General features: G+C 36.9%; 1 protein-coding gene across 18 annotated transcripts in view; it reads right to left on the bottom strand.

The window, feature by feature from the left end:
- PLEKHA5 (pleckstrin homology domain containing A5) overlaps positions 1 to 21,617 on the bottom strand; it is a 236,782-nt gene that overhangs the window by 59,292 nt on the left and 155,873 nt on the right. For 16 of the 18 annotated variants that reach the window (XR_004297824.1, XR_004297822.1, XR_004297823.1 and 13 more), the window contains 5 exons: positions 20,639 to 21,106; positions 14,301 to 14,766; positions 11,041 to 11,124; positions 8,302 to 8,421; positions 7,426 to 7,479 (listed from right to left, as the gene is read on the bottom strand). Coding sequence is in view for 15 of the 18 variants with exons in the window: in XM_032391738.1 (XP_032247629.1) it covers positions 7,426 to 7,479; positions 8,302 to 8,421; positions 11,041 to 11,124; positions 14,301 to 14,766; positions 20,639 to 21,106 (1,192 nt within the window). In the remaining 3 variants the exon portion in view is untranslated. The remainder of the gene's footprint in view (positions 1 to 7,425; positions 7,480 to 8,301; positions 8,422 to 11,040; positions 11,125 to 14,300; positions 14,767 to 20,638; positions 21,107 to 21,617) is intronic. The other 2 variants (XM_032391731.1, XM_032391736.1) reach the window with 1 other exon arrangement.

Here is a 21,617-nt window from a genome sequence, read left to right as displayed (position 1 = left end):
CGTAAGGACCTGGGTTTTATTAATAGCAATTGTACTCTGAGTTACAATTGGCACTGAGTAGCAGATTTCCTACCATTAATTTAAAGATTTATCAGCTTATGTTTTAACTACATAATCAACTCTTAGGTCAATCTTAAAAATGATTTTGGCATTTATGCTCAACTTTATTTCCTTCCTGGGCTTTGAAAATAATTAAATAATTCTACTTTGTAAGCACTAACTTCCTGCCTTACACACTGAGCTCCATAAATCTTTGCTGAATGAACATTCAGAAAAAATTAATAAAAATGAGATAGAAACAAAAGCTACAGTCATTGGGCTACAAAAATATTTGCTTTTGTAAATACAAAATAGAACTGTATAAATATTATGCATTTAGGAGAGGTGGGGAAATTGTTTTCATTTTTCCATCTTGTTAGATAGGAAAATATAAGAACAACTCCATTAATTTTGGAGGAAGTCAAATAGATTTAGGAAAAAAGGAAAGAAAACTCCTTAATACAGTGTACCCATCCCAGCTTTGTGATTTTGGGCAAGGGATTAAACCTGACTTATGGGAACAAATGTAACTGGCCCACATGCTACAGAGGGTATATATAAGCACCCAGGTGGGATATTGTATATGACAATGCTCTGGACTGTAAAGTGTTACTTAAGCTGTAGGATGAACAGGTACTGGACAGGTGCACGGTGTAGAGAATGGGATTGCTTTTAAAGTAGTATTGAGAAACAGTGACCTGCTGGCTGGAGAAAAGGGGCTCTAGAGTAGGAACTGTTTCACAGGTTGGGGTGGTGGTGGTAGAGGAGTGAGGGTTTGAATGACAAAACAAAGAGACCTTATTTTGTAGCAAAAAGTTTGTGAAATTTTTGGAGTTAGCCAAAAGACATAACGTGGCAGGTGCTTTTAATTTGCCAAGATTTTGTGATTAAATGGTAACGAGGAGCTTATTTGTACAATTAAGGGTGTTAGGATTGCCTCTATTATCCTGACTAAACACCATGCAGATATTGTGTATTCAGCTAAAATAACCTCTTCAGATAGTTCTACAGAATCTCACAATTTTCCTGTTTTCAGTAAAACTGTTCTTAACGTACTTTAAATTCGAAGTTTCATGGTATTTTAAACTTTAATTGTGGTGGGTCTGGGCAGATAAAATATTAGGAGAACATACTGTAACTACAGGAAGCTGTCGGACTTAATTCTTCCGTTTTCATAAATTTGTATAATTTCCACGCTTAGAGTGGCAGAACAACAGAACTGTCATACCTTGGATCCTTCTAGGTAGGCTTCCATTGGTTTTTCTTTTCATCCTCTAGGCAATCAGACCATCCAAGACTGGTGTCAGGTTCTCCCAGCCATAGCTGGAGGAGAAGACTGGGTCTCACTTTTTTCTTTTCCCTTGAGGGCTTAAACCACCACTTTGAATTCTAGGTCTAAGCCAATAGCTAAAGTAAAGGTCCTGACCCTTCTCAAAGCCCAGGGAGCTCTTCCCCAAGGATGATGAGTTCAATAAATGTTACACCAATGATGTTAAAGGTCAACAATATTTTGAACCATTTCTGCTTTTAGTTTTTTGGTCAGGGAACTGAAGGATAAGATGACAATTCAAATTTTGGACACGCTGGGGTTGTACTGAAGGCAAAATGTCCAAGTGCAGATTTCTACAATCAACTAGAAACACATAACTGGAAAGGCAGAGTGAGGACTTTTAGATACCTTTTGTGCCCTTCTCCACATCCTATTAGCCCATCTTTTATTTCCGCTCTTGCTGAGCCAACAATCACTTTGTGCATGGGAACCCACTAGGTGCTCATGTATGCATAACCTCGATATGCTGGAGAGTTAGTCTTGAGGCAGCCCTTGGCCAAAGGAGGATGGGAGTACAAATGTACTCCCAGTACAAATGCTCCACCTCCCGTTGTTCAGCTGGGCAAGTCTGCAGTGCTTCTTTTGTCAACAAGTATCAGTCAGATGAAGCCCAAGTTGCCTCTGGCAGTTGATAATATATTCCCTCCTTCCCTGCTCACTTTCTTTACTCCTGTACCTTGGTATCACTTCCCAAAGTAAACTTCCCAAGAACAAGCCCGTATCCAGGACACCCACACCACAGACTCTGTTTCCTGGGAGAAATCCAGGGGCTAGAGATGAATAACTAAGAGACAACTAGTAAAATGATGTGTAGATGAATGCTTAGATGAGAGAACACCAAAAACCAGAGAACTTCTGGGACGCCTGGGTGGCTCAGTCAGTTAAGCGTCTGACTCTTAATCTCAGTTCAGGTCTTGATTTCAGGGTCATGAGTTCAAGCCCCGCACTGGGTGTGGAGCCCGCTTAAAAAACAAAAACAAAACCCAAACCAGAGAACTCCCCCAGTTAAGGCTGAGATGAGTGAAAACAGTTAGCAAAAAGGGATAGATTAATTACTAGTAAGAAATAGGAAAACCATAATAATGTGTAGGCAGTGGGTAGGCCAAGAGATCAGAGTTAACACATACAGAATTTTCAATTCTAATCTACCCACTGTCTATTTATATATGACATTATGATGTCATACACTGCTTAAGAATTTTCTGGGTACTATCCCCCTCTCCCCACGACTTCTGTGATCAAATATGCAGAGGAAGGGAGAGACAGAAAAAGAAGAAAGGAACAAGGAGGTATAAGGGAGAGAGAGAAAGGATCGCTCTTAATAGCAAGGCGTAAGAAAATACAGATATTCTGTATCATGTAACTAGCAGCATTAATGTTAAATAACATACTTTAATTTTTCCAGTTTCCTTAGTTTGCTTTTGCCAAAAGCCTATTCTATATCCCCTAGAAACATTATCTCTCAATCATCCCTAAAAATAGAAGCTCCAAGACCCCTTGAAATATTAGAGAAAATGGGATCTTGCTTAATAGCTCCACAGAATGAAGCTGCTGAATTGACAGGAACAATGAAAGCCATCAAGAATCTTTTCAATCATCTTGTTAGCATTTTTTCCCTTATAGGAAAGCTGTCCTTCATGAACACAAAGAACAAAATGCAAAAAAGTATTCTTGGATTTTTACCTTGAATGGTTTCAGTACCAATTACATACATTCTGTTAATTGTTCCTTTTTACATTTCTCTTGGCATAAGTATGTTTAAAAGTGGTCAGATTGTGTCTACATAGAGTTTTCTTTCATTATAGTTCCTTGAAAGGATATCTCAATGCTACTACAAAACTTCTGCAAATTAGGAAGTTTAGCTTACTCTTCAAGATGTTTTAAAAGTTAGTATTAAACCAAAATGAGTTTATCTTCCCCACAAGCATTTGAGGATACTTAAAAAAAAATGTACTGATAAAATAAGACAAAGATTTAGCTATTGATTCTTGCAAATCTTAAACATTTTTGTACAACAAAGAACACCAGAGGTATGCGTGGGCTGTATTTTTCTTTTATTGTACTATGGCAAACTGGTTTGTCAGGAGAAATTTCCAGTTTTTCTTTGAGAATTTGAGGATAATGAGATCCTTTAGTCATCTAATGTTAAAGAATATACTCTTTGATGCTATATTCGGAAACTTGACTTAAGTGTGTTCTAGCAGCGGGGAGACAGCTCTAGCTGGGTAGAGGTAAATCAGTTTCATTAATTATTGGAACAGAGGCATATTCTTTTCACAAAGAACTTTTGAATACATGGGGAAGAGGCAATCCCCAACACAAATGTGGCTGATTCCTTTCCTGTTCTCAAGTAAATGTTTCTGGTACAAGTAATTATGATGATTCCTGAAGGGAGAGGGGTAAAGGCAGAATGCCACAATTTTAAGGGCAATTTGTAAAAGCACATTCAATGTTACAATTTTATATTTGAAAGATGAAAAAAATACTTGCTGCAGTACCAGTGCAAGTAAAGCTCAGATCTGTAGAAGTCAAATTCCATTTTCTGTAGCAAGTATTCTTAAAGGAGGAGGTTGGCCGCTGGAGTGCTACAATAAAATCAGGGGGTGAGGAGCCGTGGTGCTGGAGAGGGTTTGTTACATGTTTAGTTTGCCCACAAGGGGGCAGCTCTTTGATCCTTGTGTCCATTCCTACCTACCTCCTCATTCCCTAATCTCTCAGGTCCTAGCATCTCATTTGTTATCCCTGCCTACATGGCAAGCTGGCAGGAAGGTTTTAGGAAGAAGAGAAAGAGAACATCATCTAAATTTTATCGCAGCTCCTTTTTACTCACTAGTAGGGAGAGTTAGAAAAAGCATGTGAGGAAGAAAGGAAGAAAGGGAGGGAGGAGCTAAAATAGGGGTGAGGAAAATGGATAAAGGAATGGAAACATTCTCATTTCCCCATTCCTATTCATCTTCCCTTCATGACTGACCAAAAAGTTAGGTACTCCCTTATTTTCTAAATAGAACCTGGATGAGGTACATGAAGTATAACCAGTTAGGATTACTGTATGTTCATAGGCTATCTTAAAATTCACAATGACAAATAAACCTAGGCTGGTCTTAATAAATGTAGACTGTGAATAGTCTACGAACTGGGCTGTACAAGCATAAGCAGACGATAATAGTATACTTCAAAATGAAACAAAAAGTAGAAGAAAATTCTACCATATAATTAGTATAGCTTTTGTTATTGTTAAAAACACTTCAGTACAGGACTCATCTTCAAAACGGTGGTTAATTAGAAGCCAAATTATATTGCTCAAGCTACAGGGACCAGGAGTCAAGATTTTTGGATTGACTGTGTAACATGTAGATCTTCAGAATTTCAGAGAAGGCATTTTAATTTTTTATTTGTTATAAGCATTCTGGTAATACCAGAAATGAATTTACCTCTGAAGCAACTCAGAGACTAGCAATTCAGAGACTATACTTGGTTCTATTTTTCATGAACAATGATAGGAATTAAGAGAATTTCCATCAATAAAAACTTTCTTTTGACTTTCTCACAAGGGGTAGGAGAAAGACTACATTTTGTTGCTGGCCTTAGGTTATTCTAATGATTTATTTGAGCTAGGAGAATTAAGTGTTGAAAGTGGGTATTAATTAGTATATGTTCATTTGGTATGATATGTAGTATAAAATGTGACTGGAGCCTTTTCTTCTGACTTTCAGATTTTAAAATCTACTTTTCAATTTGTAGTTATATAAAAACTGGTGTATCAGTTTATAAACCAGGCAACCAATAATGCTAATAAAAACAACAGACTTGTTAATCTAAAATAGGTTACTGGCAGTAACAAGATTAGAAGCTGGAAATGTTTTTTTTTTTTAAGGTGGAAATGTTTGAATGAATGAACAAAAATTTCATTAAAATTCAAAATTAAGAATTTTTTATATAACTTAATAATCTTACTACTGATATAAAATAAAGAACAGTTCAAAAGTAAATATTTCATTTACATTAAATGTCATTATTTAAAACCATAAAAAAATTTTCATTTATTTAAAGAGAGATTTTCTTTAGGAAACCTTAAGGATACATATATTTAGGCATATCTGAGTTTCTGGGCAAAGCCACCACCTTGTTTCTATATATTGTCTAATTACAGTCTAAAAATGGCCCATTTTTTCCCATCAGAAATAGTCTTATTTCGATTATGCAAATAAGCATTCAAACAATAACTGTAATTCTTTTCATTACCACAAAATCTCTGCTGACATGTAGAGGGAATAGAGAGGATCAATGAAAAATTGAGATTTTTGGAAGCCACCTATAGGACCATTAACATGGTCCTTTCCAACAGCACAGGCTCAGCAGAGCGTGCTTAGAGAGGACCAAGGGGAATAGAAATTTTAGTCGGATCTGGGTCTCTTGGGCAAAGGGAAGAAACAGAGATCAACCTGGGAAAAGGAGCTGAGGAAAAGCATCTTAGTAGCAAATGGTGGTATCTTCAATATATTTACCCGAACTTTCCAGGTTTTTTTTTTGAAGTTTATTTATTCAAGTGATCTCTATGCCCAACTTGGGGTTTGAACTCACAACTGGGAGATCAAGAGTCACATGCACTGACTGAGCCAGCCAGGAGCCTCCTGTGATTTTCTAAAGGTCTGTGTCTCTGTAATTCCAGTTTTGATTTATTGAGGTAAGTAACAAATTACAGTGAACCACTAGGTTTATTTCCAGAGATACTATATAACTTCAGATTCGCATTTATATCCTTGTTTTTTAAACCTAATTTTTGTAGTATCCCATTATTTTTCAGAACTATCTCTAGCTTTATAGGCAAAGGAGCTTTTATGAAAGTTATTTACCATCTATCTTAGAGGCTTTCTGGCAATGTCACATTTTGAGGGAAGACTTATGTTTACCATTTCATTGGCTAACCTGTCTTAATTATATTGCTTTCATAGTGCGCAATGTAACACCGCGGTTAAATTTCAATAGTACCAGTCTCTGGAGTGGAGACTGGAATTTGGAGTCATGAAATGCTGATTTCTAAAGCATTCCCCATAGGCAAAATCATGATGAAAACATGTTGTGGGAAAATAAATAAACTACATATTAAGAAAAGTATATTTCTTTTAAAAATTAAAAAAAGGACTGAACATCTTTTAAAGGGTTATCCTAATGCAAAATCCCTCTTTAAATATAACTAAATTAAAGCAGTGCATTATTGTTTTATTTGAAGCAGGCAACTATAAATATGTAAACATCTGTCCTACATCCTTTTCCATAGTAACCTCTTTCATTTGGTAAAATGTTCAAGTTTGAACATTTTGAAACAAACTAAAGTTATGGCTTAATTTATATAGATAAAAAAATGCATTCACTGGAAGAAATTCTGTGTAAGAACATGTCAAAAATTCTCATCAAATTAAAATTAAATATTAAGAGAGAGTTTCATAAAAACTAAAATATGGAAGTGTCAGTCCCTATTCATGAACTGCCATTCACCCTAACCATGCACACCCATTGCTACCACTGAGGTAATTCGAGGAACAGTGGGCCACTGTAAAACTGACTCTACACAGCTTAGCAAAGACCAAACACCAGGAGGAGATGGCCAACAAGGACCCAAGCTACACAATTAAAAATGACCATCACACTTTTCACCCACAGTTAAACTTCTCTTTGGGAAGTTCCCTCTTGGTCTTCCAACAAGGCATTCATGGCTTGGTACCTATTTCTTTAATTAGGTCAGCTCCAAGCGGAGAGAAGCCTTAATGAGTATGAGTGTTCTTGGGATAAGAAAAGGGAAGTCTAGAGAATTCAGGCTCAATTTTCTGGTGACCCAGTATCTGTATCGCCCCTAACACTCACAACTGTCCTTTTTACTTGTTTTTTTGTTTTGTTTTATATTTCTGAATTCTCCCTGTTAAGAATCTTATTCTGTCACTTGAAAAAGTCATGCTATTAGCTCTAAATGAATGAAATATCGGAGTAGCCTGGAAAACTGTACTACATTTCAAAGGTTCTATTAGGTATTATAAGCAAAAAAATTCTACAAATCCCACCTGGTGATCCAAATATATGGTGTTCCTTTGAAGATGATGTGAAAGAATTTCATTCTAGTAGGCATCAATCAAGAAACAAAGGGGATAGAAAAAGAGGGTGTAGAATTCATGAAAAGGTCAATTTTGAAATAAGAAAAACAGGTAGTTTACCCCAACCTACTATGTCACAGTGCACAACTTTCATAGGCATGCTCCCCTGTAAACTGTACAGATGACATATTAAATTATAAAATTACCCTTAGTTTTATAAGAAATTAAGTAGACATGCACAGAAGCTAAGATATTAAGCAGAAAAATCCTTCAAATGGCTTTAGCAGACTCAGTGTTACAAGTTTTACATGTTAATACTTTTCTGCGACATAGTACTACTTCTTTGGATGTTTCTCATATAACCAGAGGCTATTAAACCCTTTGAGAAATGTTTACATGTGTTCATTCTTTTAATCAAGAACAAAAGAAATATCTTAAACTTAATCTCTGACATTTAAAAGGCGGTATTATTACAAGTATAATCAATTTTCAACTTACTACTTTCCAGGAAATTATAGGATTTTTCAGTATGCTTTATCAGATGTGGAAGCTACAGTATACGGCAAATGATAACCCTGTTTTGCAGTCTGTATGTGTTTCCTATCTCACGACCAAAAGTTGGTTGGTGGGTGAGCGGGTTAGAAGGCTAGGAAGAAATTCACCTACCCCATCTCCCTTTAATGACGTATAAGTGAAATCTCAAAGGGTCAACAGGAGATCATAATGTCGCTGCAATGATTGCATGGGCTCATGCTCGACACCAATAACACTGATCAAACTGATTAATGAGTGGCTCAAAGTGAGTGGTAATGGGAGACGACACATACAAAACTCTTCATAGCTGACCTTCGGGCTGTGGGCCTCAAGTTTCAGCTGCATGAGCTGTGCTAGCGTATGGTCCCGGACACTGTTCAGTTCGGCCTGCTGCCGTCTCAGCTTTATTAGCAGCAGCGTAAGCTCCTCTGGCTGAAGGAGTACAATTTAAGAATCCAAACAGTGGAAAACAGATTAATTGTTGTCTTAAGTGACAGATATTAAACCAAGATTTCTTGGCAAGTTTCCTCTTATGGTTGACATCAAACATAGTGCCGAGGCACTATGAAGAGAGGTCCTACATAAATGCATAGATATCTAGAGAAACAGAAGGAACAGTGTTACTTAGAAGATACAGCGAAACAACAGTGTATTAAGGCATTTTCTCAGAACTCAAGAGAGAATGTTTAAATGTTAAGTATAAAAAAGCACAATGCCAGAAAACCATTATAAAGGTTTGTACATAAGAGCTATTATTAAAAGATATTTTAAAATGACGCCTAAGACTTTTACAGCAACAGAACAATACCTGCACGTCCAACACTCTATTTTAGAGAACAGTAGGCAAATAAAAAGAATTAAAATTCATGTAAAACTTGGATGATATCTTCATATTATTAAACTCAGTACCCAGGATCTATTAATTGCTTCCCAGTTATATTTTTAAATGTCTCTGTCAGTGTGTTCACAGGATATTTTAAATGACCAAAAGATCAGTTTTTATTTTTTAAGGAAAAAAAAAAAAGACAGCATTTAATACAAACAGAAACGTTCCTTGAGTATATAAACCCTCCTCCCACACTCTGGGGAAAGCAGAGAACCTTTTGATTTTTGATTGGTTACTATGATCCCTAAGGGAGATAAATTTTCAAAGGGAGAGATAACATTCCTTAACAGGCCAATCTGATATATTTTTGTTAGAAATGCAATAAAGTATGGTCGCTGGCAGTCTTACAGGTCATAAAATATTATTTGGTGTTTCTCTGAACTTTGTTATGATTAAAAACTGCAGATGGGCCAGAGGGAGACTCTCATCACCTAAGGGCTATGGTGTGCTCTTAAAACTTCCAGGCCAAAAAGCGTTCCTGAGATTGATTGGTCTTGCCTATATCACAGTGCTAATGCTAGCTCTCTTCTGTTCTGTTCATTTGCTGTTGCTCTTTACTTTCTATACGATGCTTCTATACAAAGTGTTTCTATACAACGCTTTTGAGGGACAGAAATAATTTTTAACTGTTATCTGAAATTATATTAAAAAATATTGCCTTCAGGTGAGAAAAATATCAGAAGTAAACTATAGTTACTATGGGATTCGTCAGAAAGAGCTATCTACATGGATGAGACAACAGTCTTTTATATTAAAGAGTCAAAGAACGTGTATGTGTGGGACTTGAAGAAATTTCACAACAGGAAAAGAATAGCTGCTTTTGCTCTAATGCAAACCACATCTGGTGACCTCATGACTATGGGACAGTCTGTCTTATGACCACTGTATCAAGCTCTTGAGGTCTTGCCAAGGAGAAGGTAGGGTGGTGTAAGGCATGTAGATATTCTAAGACCCAGAGTGATATTTGAAAGAAATACCAAAAGAAGGAATCTTGAGACTCTGGTTTATTATTTGCTGAGTTAAAAAGATAGAGTTTTTCAAAAGGACAAAAGGTTCCAATAAGTTTCTGATAATAGGCAAAACAAAAAACAGGCACATTTTTGACCTGCACAAAAGGAGGTGATAAGTAAATTTTATCCTAAATATCCACTAGAGGGAGCAAGGCAGAAGATAAAAATTCATAATATGATACTTAGCATTATCTTAATGCTATAATGCTCTATGTCTGTTTCTTTGTCAGATCAACAATCTCATATTTAAAAATTGCAACATTTGAAAGTTTTTAGTTTTAATCAAGCAATATTTATAACCTTTAATAAATAAGCTGCCAGTAGTTTAAAGCCAGAATATCTTCCTTATATCTAAGCATGTAAAGGATGAAAGAGGAAATAAAACAATGTCTGCAAAACACATACAACATGAATTTGTTTTGATTCCTTCAGGAGAGGAATTTTAAATGATGAACAACTGTACAGATCCTCAAATCACATCTTCACTAGAACTGAGACTACCTACTGATATTAAAGCACAGATAAAAGAATGCCATTAAAATTAAACGAAGTAATGAAAAGTTGTCCTTTCTCTTTAACGTGAAGAATAATAGTGTTCTGGTGATAGAACTCCTTCCCAATTTGAACATAATACTGAGGATGAAATGATAATGGTAAGTACTTGCTAACACCTCGTGTATTATTATAGTATCTCCCTGCATAAATATGTAAATCAGTTTTTTCCCTTCTTAAGTTGTTTATCTATATAAAAATTCATGGGAGAAACTTCTTAAGAGGCCCGCAGTGGGACTACACACACTACACCACCCTGCCTGGATCTGTTCCACTAATCAACTACTCCAACTTCTGTTTTAAGAACAAGGGAATTAACATCCAGTGAAGTAAAGAAACCCACCCAATTTATACAACAAACTTTGAAAATATAATCCTATATTTAGGCATTCAGACATTTAGGGAGACGTATCCAGTCCGACAATGAAATGGTTACATGATCCCAAATTCTTCTGATGAGCATCTCTTTCACAAAAGTAGCAATGGTTTTCCTTTGGGAGGAATCCCTCTAAAAATTCAAACTTAGAAGCTCTGTCAGAGACGTGCTACCGTGTGTAGCACATACATAAAACATGACATGGTAAATAAAAATACTGAACTCACCGTTTTGCCTTGGAGGCTCTGGGGACTGATGGACTGTAAAGTCAGGCCAGCTGGCATTGACCTCCTGTCAGGCACATAGACATGCTAGGAAAAGGAAGGTACCATACAAATTCTGTGGTCAATGTCAGTGACGAGAAATCTGAAGTTTCCATTACAAAATATCACTTAAAATTTGCTATTACTGCTTATGAAAGTAGATATTAAAAGTTAGTTGCAAAGTGGTATCTGAAACTGCATCAATGAACTTTTCATACTGTTACATTAACACCTCCTGGTTTACAGGCATACCTAGGAGATAACTGTGGGTTCGGTCCCTGACTAGTATAATTAAGTGAATATTGCAATAAAGCAAGCCAAATGAAATTTTTGGTTTCCCAGTGCATGTTAAAGTTATATTTAAACTATGCTGTTATTAAGTGGGCAATACCATTATGTCAAAAAAAAGTATATACCTTAATTAAAAGATACTTTACTGTAAAAAATGCTAACCATCATCTGAGCTTTCAGTGAATCATAATCACTGATCCCAGGTCACCATAACAAACAGTAATAAAATGGTTTGAAATATTGTGAGAATTACCAAAATGTGACACAGACACGAAGTGAGCAAATGCTGTGGAAAAACGGCACTGACAGACTTGCTTGAGACAGGGTTGGTGCAAACCTTCAATTTGCAAAAAAAAAAATGCAGTATCTGCAAAGTGCGACAGAACAAGGTATGCCTGTGTTTATGCTTTAAATGAATTTTTTACCCAGCTCTGATTCTGTAATATCAAACACTGGTCATGTGGAAAACAGTGATTCAGTGAGTTATGCAGATGCTGCCACATATCAGTATACAGTACCAGGAACACACATTTGTTAACACCACCACTGATCCTGAAGCACCGGAACGCTGTCAAACCCACAGTGACAGATACAAGATTTCCAAAATTCTAATATTTGCTTGAAAGCTCAAATTTGTCATCAGTGACAAATACTGTTAGTTGTTTCCTGCAAGTGACAGGATAACATTTCACTTTGAGAAGTGTCCGTCAAATACCAAGTCTGAACAACTATAGTTTGTCATTCTTTCTTTCAAGTAAAAATGGTGTTTCATGAAAAAAGGAGCTAGTTGCAACTCAATCACACAAATCTCTTTCTGCGAGTCAACCCTAATATTACTTAGTACTTTGGTATGCAAGAGAAATGCCTTAAGCATATTTCCCATTTCATCACAAAGAATATTAAAATGATATATAATGAAAGGTCAAGATGGAATAAAATTATCTTTTACTGCTTCATCAAAGGGTTTTCTAAGTGAAACTGCTACTTTATTTCTACTGCAAGTATGTGGCAGTGAAGCCTACGATGACCACCACTTAGCTTGGAGCCACTCGCTTGATTTATGCTAAGGTGCCAATACCCACCATTGCTTTTGCGATATTAGAAAATGGTAACACAATGAATAATGCCTTATTGCCATTATAAAAATAGTTTTGAGCTTATTTATAGACTCCCTGAAAGGGCCACAGGAACCCTCAGGGAATCCATGGACATACTTCGGGAACCATGGGTCACACCCAGGAAAATGACAGGATAGTTTGAAAAAAAATTTTTTGGCAATGTTTAAGAAGTTTTTGGAAAGAGGAACAGTAGACATTAGTTGACTAGGAACTAGATAGAGAGAACACACTCATTTTATATTTGTTGTTGAAACAGATGATAAATTTTGAGCAAGACTATGAAAAATACTAATACCAGGAGAACACTTTTCAACCACACACTAATAAATTGTATTACAGCAGATCTGTCTTAAATATTGTTACTATTTATTTTATTTTGTTTGTTTGTTTGAGACAGAGTGCACATGCATGAGAGGAGGGACAGAGGAAGAGGGACAAAGAGACTCCATGCTGAGTGCGGAGCCCCATACGGGGCTGGATCTCCTGACCTTGAGATCATGACCTGAGCCAAAATCAAGAGTTGGGTGTTTAACCGACGGAGCCACTGAGGCACCCTATTATTACGAATTTTTTTTTTTAAATCAAACTTGATTTAGCCTTTGGGTATACAAAGTGTTAAAACATCGAACTTTGTTACCATGGAGTTCAAAGTGAGCTTTTTTTTTTTTTTGGTGAGGCAAACTAAAGCTTCCTCCAAAAAAAAAAAGAAAAAAAAATCCTGATTGACTTATTCATTTCTAACTAATGCTTATTTATGGAAACGTCAAACATAAACTTTATGCAATGTTATAACTGAAGGATTCAGTCTGTCACAAGGATAAGAAAAGGTACATTTTAACATGGTATAAAGCAAAAAAATTCTTTAGAATTAAAAAGAAAATGACAAAAATTCTTTTTCTTTAAATGATTTTTTTTTTTAAGATTTTATTTTTATTTATTTGACAGAGAGAGACACAGCAAGAGAAGGAACACAAGCAGCAGGGGTGGGAGAGGGAGAAGCAGGCTTCCCGCGGAGCAGGGAGCCTGATGCGGGGCTCGATCCCAAGACCCTGGGATCATGACCTGAGCCGAAGGCAGACGCTTAACGACTAAGCCACCCAGGAGCCCCGAAAAATTCTTTTTCATTTTAGGATAGACATTAAAGAAATGGCTGCATGCAGGTTGACTGATCAAAATGACCGCTTTAGTATTATAAAAAGCTAATTAACACAAAGCACTCTGAATTCACTCCAAATAATTTACTAAGCAATGCTTAAACCAACTGCATGTACAAATGAGAACATGATCTCTATGTATATCTTAATTTTAAAAAAGTATATATACCAGTAAGCATTATTATTCTAATATTAAATTGGGCATCTAAGGAGGTATTTCAATAAGCCAAATACGCAGCTGATTAGAAGATGAGGTTAGCACTTATCTTAGCAAAGAGCAGGATGAGCCTGATATATGAATGCAGGTATGCTAGAAAGGGGCAGGTGTAGAATTTTCAAGTGTGTGAAGAGCCAATAAATATGCAAGTGGTCTTAACCTACATGGAAAGCTGATGAGATATGCTATCCAGCACAGAAGAATGCATAAAGCATCTGCTACTTCTTTGCTCTTGAGGGACGATGCATTGCAAGCTTAGGTTTTTATACGTGAGATTCTGATACTGCAGATTATTTTTGCTTAATTTTTAAAACAAAAGAGCTGCCTTGCTTACCTGCTCCCTATTTTCTTGTCTTTCACATTTAAAAGAAGGAACAGTGTGGCCAGAAACAAAACACAGCCTCCACAAAGTAGTAGTTAGCACAAGCTGAGCAGACATCTTACCTTAGGGTGGTGGGCCCTGTGCCTGTGGTCTACCGTCACATCTGCTCTCTGAATTGGGGAAGATACTTCTGATCTGTATGTTCGTTGAGGGGAGTATCCCTGATAAGCAGCTATTGACCCATGGGAAGGTGATGTGGGAATAGAGTGCATTGTCTGATCAGAGATATTAACCATGGTTTTAGGACTGGTCAAAGTACCGTGACGAGGGAGGGTGCTCTGCTTATTATAAAACTGGCGCTGCTGCCACTCGTAAAGCTGCCACATCGTGTCATCTCTCATTGATCTCCGTTTCTCTTCTGCTCCAGGTCCCATTGTTTTGTCATGAGTGGAAGGGGTGACGCTGCAGATACTCTCAGGCCTGGTCTTGCTGTTTCTTGGGAGTGTTCTATAACCCTCTGGATAGCGCGCCATAACCTGGGCTCTGTGGCTTGGCATATTTCTTGGTAATGTTTGGTAAGAAATTACTCTAAAATTAAAAAAAAAAATAATTGAAATGTAAAAATGAAGAAGAGAGTTGTTTTCCAGATTCTAAATGAGAGTACAAAAAAAAAAAAAAAATAAATGAGAGTACATCCCCCCCCAGTTTCTGGTAAGTAAAATATATATCGGGACTTACTTTTAAAAAGTTGATCAAAATATTACATGGGGTATCAAATATTAATGAACAGATTTTAACCTTTTTATGAAATTCAGTTGATGAATTTACTACATTAAGTAAAAAAAACATCTTTGTTACTTACATAAAAGACTATTAATTCCACACAACGTACAGTTTGGTTAAAAAAGGGAAAATACTTATTAGTAAGAATGTCCAAGGTCTAATCTCGTCTGTCTCCATATCTTGTTTTCATATCAACAGACTCCTAGAATCTTTTCACACATCTCACCAGAACAGGTGAGTGGGATCACTGTGTAGGAATGGAGTACTGAAGGGTGTGGGCTGAGCCTACACAGCCAGAGGACAGGAAATGAACTACCGCAGGTGTGTGTGATTCCTCCATTGCAACGCTTCCTTCAGAAAGCATGACTATTTCTGGGAAGACGTACATCAGTACATTTGTGGTTGGAAGAGAAAATTCCCCTTGATAACTTTTCTTAATTTGAAAAATAAAAATGACTCGAAGCTAAAGCTCAAAACTGAACGTAGAGACAAAAATACTCAAACATAACAATATTGAGGTATACAACTGTAAATCTCAGGAATTTCACATGTTTCTAGCATAGAAATGAATATTCCACCTTGGTATAAACATTTGTGGGAGGCTTTTTAAAGCAATCTAAAACTTCCCCATGGACATTAAGCATCTAAAATAAAGTTCTTTTAAAATGCCGTATTTTTGGATATAGATACACTAGGCATATTACTAAGCAAAGATTATTCCAGTTTCCTAAAATGAAAGAATAAAGTAGAATTTTAGTTTACAATTTTTTAAAAAAGACACTGTGATAAAAACACTGCTCTGAATTTATCAAAACTATCCTTTTGCTAACCTCATGCCAGTAGATAAATTAAATAAAAAGGATTTTCAAAAATCAATTAAAAATTTTAAATGAAGTTAGCATTTGTGTTTCCCCACCATCTTCAGAGGTAGACATAAGGTGTAATTACAATTCAAATTCTAAATGCTAACACAACCTTTTTAATAACAGTAACCACAATAAAATCTAGATTTAAAAAATCAATATTAAATCATAAGTATTCATCTTATGCTAGCATCTATATTGGGCATAAATTTATATCCTAATATAAAATGTAATTCAATAAACCAAATGTGGGAGAGTTGGGGCCCCATAAACCCAGGTTACCTGACCTCTTCTTTCAATGTTTAATTAATACTTTTCTTCTGTATACTGTATTTTCAACATAGAATATATTTTGGAATTGTGCATATGTAATTGCATAATATTTTGCTGCCTCCTACTGGATGTTAACATGCCCAGAAGGTCGGTGATTACATAGACCAGAAAATTTAATGTGTAAGTTACTTGACCATACTCTTCAATCATCTGAGAATCCTTGGCTGACAAGCTGGATGTCAAAGCTGTTTGACCCAAAGACTGTTGTCAGTAACAATGCATACTAATGTACTGTAGTAAGAAAAGACTGCATTGTGATTAGGTATAATGAGCTGGGTGCATTCGAGCTATGAAGTATGGGGAAATAAAAATCCCTGCAAAATTTGTGCCCACTAGGGCAGTAAAATGATGTTACCTTTACACAAACACCAGAGGGAGTCTCAAATATACCTTTTTGTGGCTTAAAGCACCCACAAAGGGGATAAAGCTGTGAAAAATACAGCAACACAGTGGAAAAAGAGTAAAGTGGAAAAAAGCAGTTGATCCAAAGTCAGGAGGGCCAAGATCCTTGCTCTTCTACTAAGTACAAAGACCTTGGAGTTCATCTGGGACTCAGAGAATGTTAGAGTGTGTGGTGGGTTTTTTTCTTTTTGGCGGGGGGGGGGGGGTAGTATGTGTTTTGAGAACAGGGTAGGAAAGACCAAGAGCACATACTCCTTTTAATTTTTTTATTATTTAAAGTAATCTATACGCCCAACATGGGGCTTGAACTCATGACCCTGAGATCAAGAGTCCCAAGCTGTACTGACTGAGCCAAATCTGGCAAACTGAAACTTTTGAAGATTTGGTTTTATCATCTATAAGATGATCTGATCACAAAACTATCTTATAGTTCTAAACTCCATGTCTTATTACGTATTTGAAATATTTCCAATTCCTTCAACCGTTTCCCTCTAAACTAAACCTCCTTCATCATGCTGGTTGTTCTTCAGCTTCTCAAAGTCTTCACTTGTAACAGGCTTGCTCAAAATTGAACATCGTGCCTCACCCTCCCCCCACAATCCCCACAAGAACTATTGCAAGCAAGGCTAATCATCTGATGCCTTTGGGGCTGGCGTAAAGGAGAAAGGTACCCAGTATTCTGGTATAACCAGCATAAGGGTTCACTTATTTGCGGCTTTCTCGCCACAAATATTCCCTCTTTTTTTCTCTGGGATTGGTCTTCCTTCCTTCCTATCCCCACCTTCTCTGTTCACACTAAAGCTAGAAACTGGAAAAAGTACAGAGTTGGCAACCCCACCTCTATCTGCTTAGGAAGCACAGAAATAGATTCCATCCTAGAAATTCTGTCCTACTACTAAAGCAATTTGCCCCAACACACCTTGATTTGGTCATTCACAAATTCAAGAACTATTATAGAAACCTTAACATGCAAAAGGCTCTGTACTAAGCACTGAACTATATCATAGAAGAATATATTGATAATATAAATATTAACTTTATATCCAGTTTGGAAATATGGGAAAAGATTATTTATAAACATATAAGGATGGGACATATATTGTTAATCTAAAATACTAAAAACTGTCTATAAACTAATGTTTAAATTCCATTTCAGAAAATCTATTGCACTAAACACCCCCCATCAGTGCTCTGAAGCATTCACAATATGTGAGCTGGACCCTCTTGTAGAGATGTATATGGAACTTGAACCGTTAACATACCATACGATCATTAAGAGGAGGCTAATTAATGATTACAAAGTTTAAAAGGCTCTTCTGCCATCTCTGAAACTACTTTTGAAGAATTTTAATAGAAAGTTAGGTTATTATCAAGTAAATTTATTTTTAGCCCATACGCTTTCTAGCATTTTGAGACCTGTTTTTCAAAAACTAGTTTCCTTCAGTGGTTTTCCCCAAAGAAATTCAAATTAAGCAAAGTGTGATTTACTTTTAAGTGAAAGCTTAAGAAATGAACACTGTAAGCTCCTTCATCAGGTTTGGTGCTCCATTCACCAGCAGCTGCCTGTCAAACACCATGAAAACCCTGTCCCTGTGATTCTGCCAGGCAGAACAATGGATTAAGGCACCATGCATCTTAACAGTGACTGCCACTCACAAAGAAACTTTAAAGCTCTGTTCACAGACGCAGGGATCTATTATTTGATGAAATATTAAACTTTTCTTTCCATCAGAACTTTAAAAGCAAGCCTTTCATAAAGTTTTACAAAATGAATTATACTATGAATAACCTGTATGCTTCTTTCCACCAATAAAAATTATTTAATTATAAAACATCAACTGTTTTTTAAATATGAAGTTCATATGATAATGTAGAATTGATCTATCTCAATGATCCAAAGTAGCCTCTAGCCAGTGAATCCAAAGTTGGAGGGGAGAAAAACACAGAGAAAATCTTAGGTCAAAATAAACTTCAGAAGCTGTAGGTCTGCATTCAAAAGAAAGTCACAGAGAAAGCCTTTACGTATGTTAATTATACCCATCAAGAAACCCAAAAGTTCTTGAAACTAATATTTATGCTCAACAATTAAAAAAAAACCTAACTTCCAGATGTCTGTCGAACCTCTTTAACTATACAGTTTCAACCGTAAGAAAGTATGAAATCATTGAGGAACGTGATTTAACTAAGAAGTGAGATTTAATTTGCTGGGTAGAGATTCAGCAAATTTTCTGGCTGGGATTTTTATTATTGTTCCCCTGAAAATGGTTACCTTAAGTACTATCAAACATCCGTTCATTCCCCACCCCCCCCCCCCCCCCGAAACTAACTCTGGCGTCTCTTCAGCCAGAAATTAACAAATATGTCTCACAATTCTCCCTTGGGAAAATCAGAAAAGTGAGTGCTGCGGGTGGAGAAGAAGAAAATGAAAGTGAACACACTGCCGGAGTGTTTTTGCAGTGCTGGTTGAGATAACAAAAGATGAGGCCAAGTGCACCCAGGCCTTTGAGCTGTTCCTGAAAGGAGAGAGACTTTGGCTGACAGCCGCAGACGTCGGCCACGCCAACTGAGCAAACTGGAAGAACGTTCCTATACCTCAGAAGTTTCACATTAAATTAATCTTCATTTAACCGAAACACATTAATGTCATCGTTTTGTGGTTTTCTACTACTGAGAAGTAAGAGTCACAATAACTCCTCAGGTAATTCTTCCCACTACATTAAAGTATTTTTAAAATTTTGCATCACCAAATTCCTGCCTAATGACAGAACACTGTTCCTCATCAGTAGGTGCCTGCTTTTCCTCCCTCTCCTCTGGTCTTCATTTTTCATCTCTTTTGCAGGCCCCCACAATCCGTTTGTTCCCTTAAATGTAAATGTTCTTTCAGGTTTTCCTCTAGAATCTTTATTTTATCCAGCCTCCAGCTGAATGAATTTATCTTCTCTCATCCTTCCCTGTAAGTACTTTTGATATAATGATGATGTCCCAAACCTTACTCAAGTCCAGATTTCTCTTGGGAGCTACAGACTACAGGCACCTCAAATTTAACCTGTCCAATCATTTATTACAAAATCTCTCTTTCCAAATCTTCTCCATGCTGTTAAAGGCACCAAACCACCCTTGATGATCAGAGGCCTAAAAGCAGGGTTTCATTCTTGATTTTCCCCATCACTCAAACTAGACTAGGACTAGTTTGCAATCAAGCACATCCAAGCACTCAACTAGTCTTGTCAGTCCTACCTCAAATACATCCCCTTCCTCTCCTTGTTTCACTTACTCCAATAGCTTTTGAACTTTCTCTAATCTGTTCTCCAGATTCTGCAGCTGGAGAGATCTTTCTGAAACACCAATGTGAACACATCTCCTCTGGCTTATCTCTCCAGCCTCCTTTCTCCTACACCATCACAGCAGATGCACCTAAGCCATACTGGATTTCTCTGGATTCCTTTTCCTGCTCCCTATCAACTCTGCAGTTTTGCAGATCTAAACCAAGATAAATATGCCACTTTTTTTACATTTCATTTTGTATTTCACTTCCTGCAGAAGGGTTTTCCTGGACCCACAGATTGTGTTGATTGTCCCTGTTCTTTTTTTTTTTTTTTTAAAGATTTTATTTATTTATTTGATAGAGAGAGTGAGAGAGCACAAGCAGGGGGAACAGTAGAGGGAGAGGGAGAAGCAGGCTCCCCGCCAAGCAGGGAGCTCGATGCGGGGCTCGATCCCAGGACCCTGGGATCATGACCTGAGCCGAAGGCAGATGCTTAACCATCTGAGCCACCCAGGCGCCCCGATTGTCCCTGTTCTTGTAAGTATCATGTTCTTCCTTCATTTTGTCACAGTATACTGGACTTGTTTATTTTTCTCCTCTACAGGGTAAGGACCTCTTTGAGAAATCTGGACAGAACAATGGGAGACAGAGAAAAAACACTCATGTCTCATTACCATGAAGAAGAGAGACAGGAAGCTATAATGTCTAAAAATGCAATTTCAAGTACTATTTTTCAATAGGTGTGTCAGAAACCAATCTCCACTGACATAGTGTGAAAGAAATCTGGGTTCAGAACACAGAACAAGACACTTACCCCCTGGTTTCTTCTTCATGGCCCCTCCCCTTCTGGATTTTAATCCACTGTTCCAACTGTTGCATTGAGTTTGTCCTCTGGATGACTCGATCAGCCTCTGTGTGTAAGGGCCCTGTATTTGGGTGATTTATACCTCTAAGATCTGCCAGGCTAACATTGACTGTTTTGTTCTCTGAGCTATTCACATTGACTGGCCTATAGTGTCCAGTCTGAGCTGGGCATGTTGACCCGCTCTCATATTCAGATGGCAGAGAATTCAACTTTACGCTATTAATTTTTGTTAAAGGTCTATCTTGACCATTCTTCTGAAATCCATATTTTTCAGCTTCTAATGCCTTTTTCTCTTCATTTTTGCTTATTTCCTTGTTTTTCTGGTTATTTTGGACTTCTGGTTTAATTAGCACTCTATGGTTGGGAAAGTTATTGATTTCTTTAGTTGGTGCATTTTCAGATGTAATCTTGTCCACTCTGAAATCAGAGAAGAAAATCATAGTAAGTCAGATGAAATAATGCACGTGTTATTTCTTGGATTCAATCTAGGAAAAATGCAAAGTTACCTTTGACTTTATGAAAAAAACTGAAAGGGTCATAGAGGATAAGCCTGTATAAATCCCTAATGTTGTGATATGAAAATTCAAGCACAACATCAGAATGTGTAAATAGAAAGAAGGTGGGGGGAAGAAAACATAAAATATACAGTGTATAAAGCACTGAAGGATAAAAAGTGATGAGTGTCCCCGTTAGAAATCTGGAAATAAAGCAAATTAGGATTACCCTTTGAGAGTAAAACCACAAAATCCACACTTAAAAGACCACAGCAGCCAGTCATTTGAAATAAACAACGTGGCTTCCAGCCAGGAGGGTTTAACTCATCTTGAGACAAACATGAGTCTGGTTTGTGGAAATGGCTGCACCAAGAAATTATAGTCTGATGCTGTCGAAGATCTGCACCGTATGACTAACTAGCGTGTTTGCATTC

This window comes from Phoca vitulina, unplaced genomic scaffold (assembly GCF_004348235.1).
Source record: "Phoca vitulina isolate PV1807 unplaced genomic scaffold, GSC_HSeal_1.0 scaffold64, whole genome shotgun sequence".
Classification (NCBI taxonomy): Eukaryota; Metazoa; Chordata; class Mammalia; order Carnivora; family Phocidae; genus Phoca; species Phoca vitulina.
Note: the sequence above shows the minus strand (reverse complement) of the source record. Positions and strands in the feature narration are given on the sequence as shown.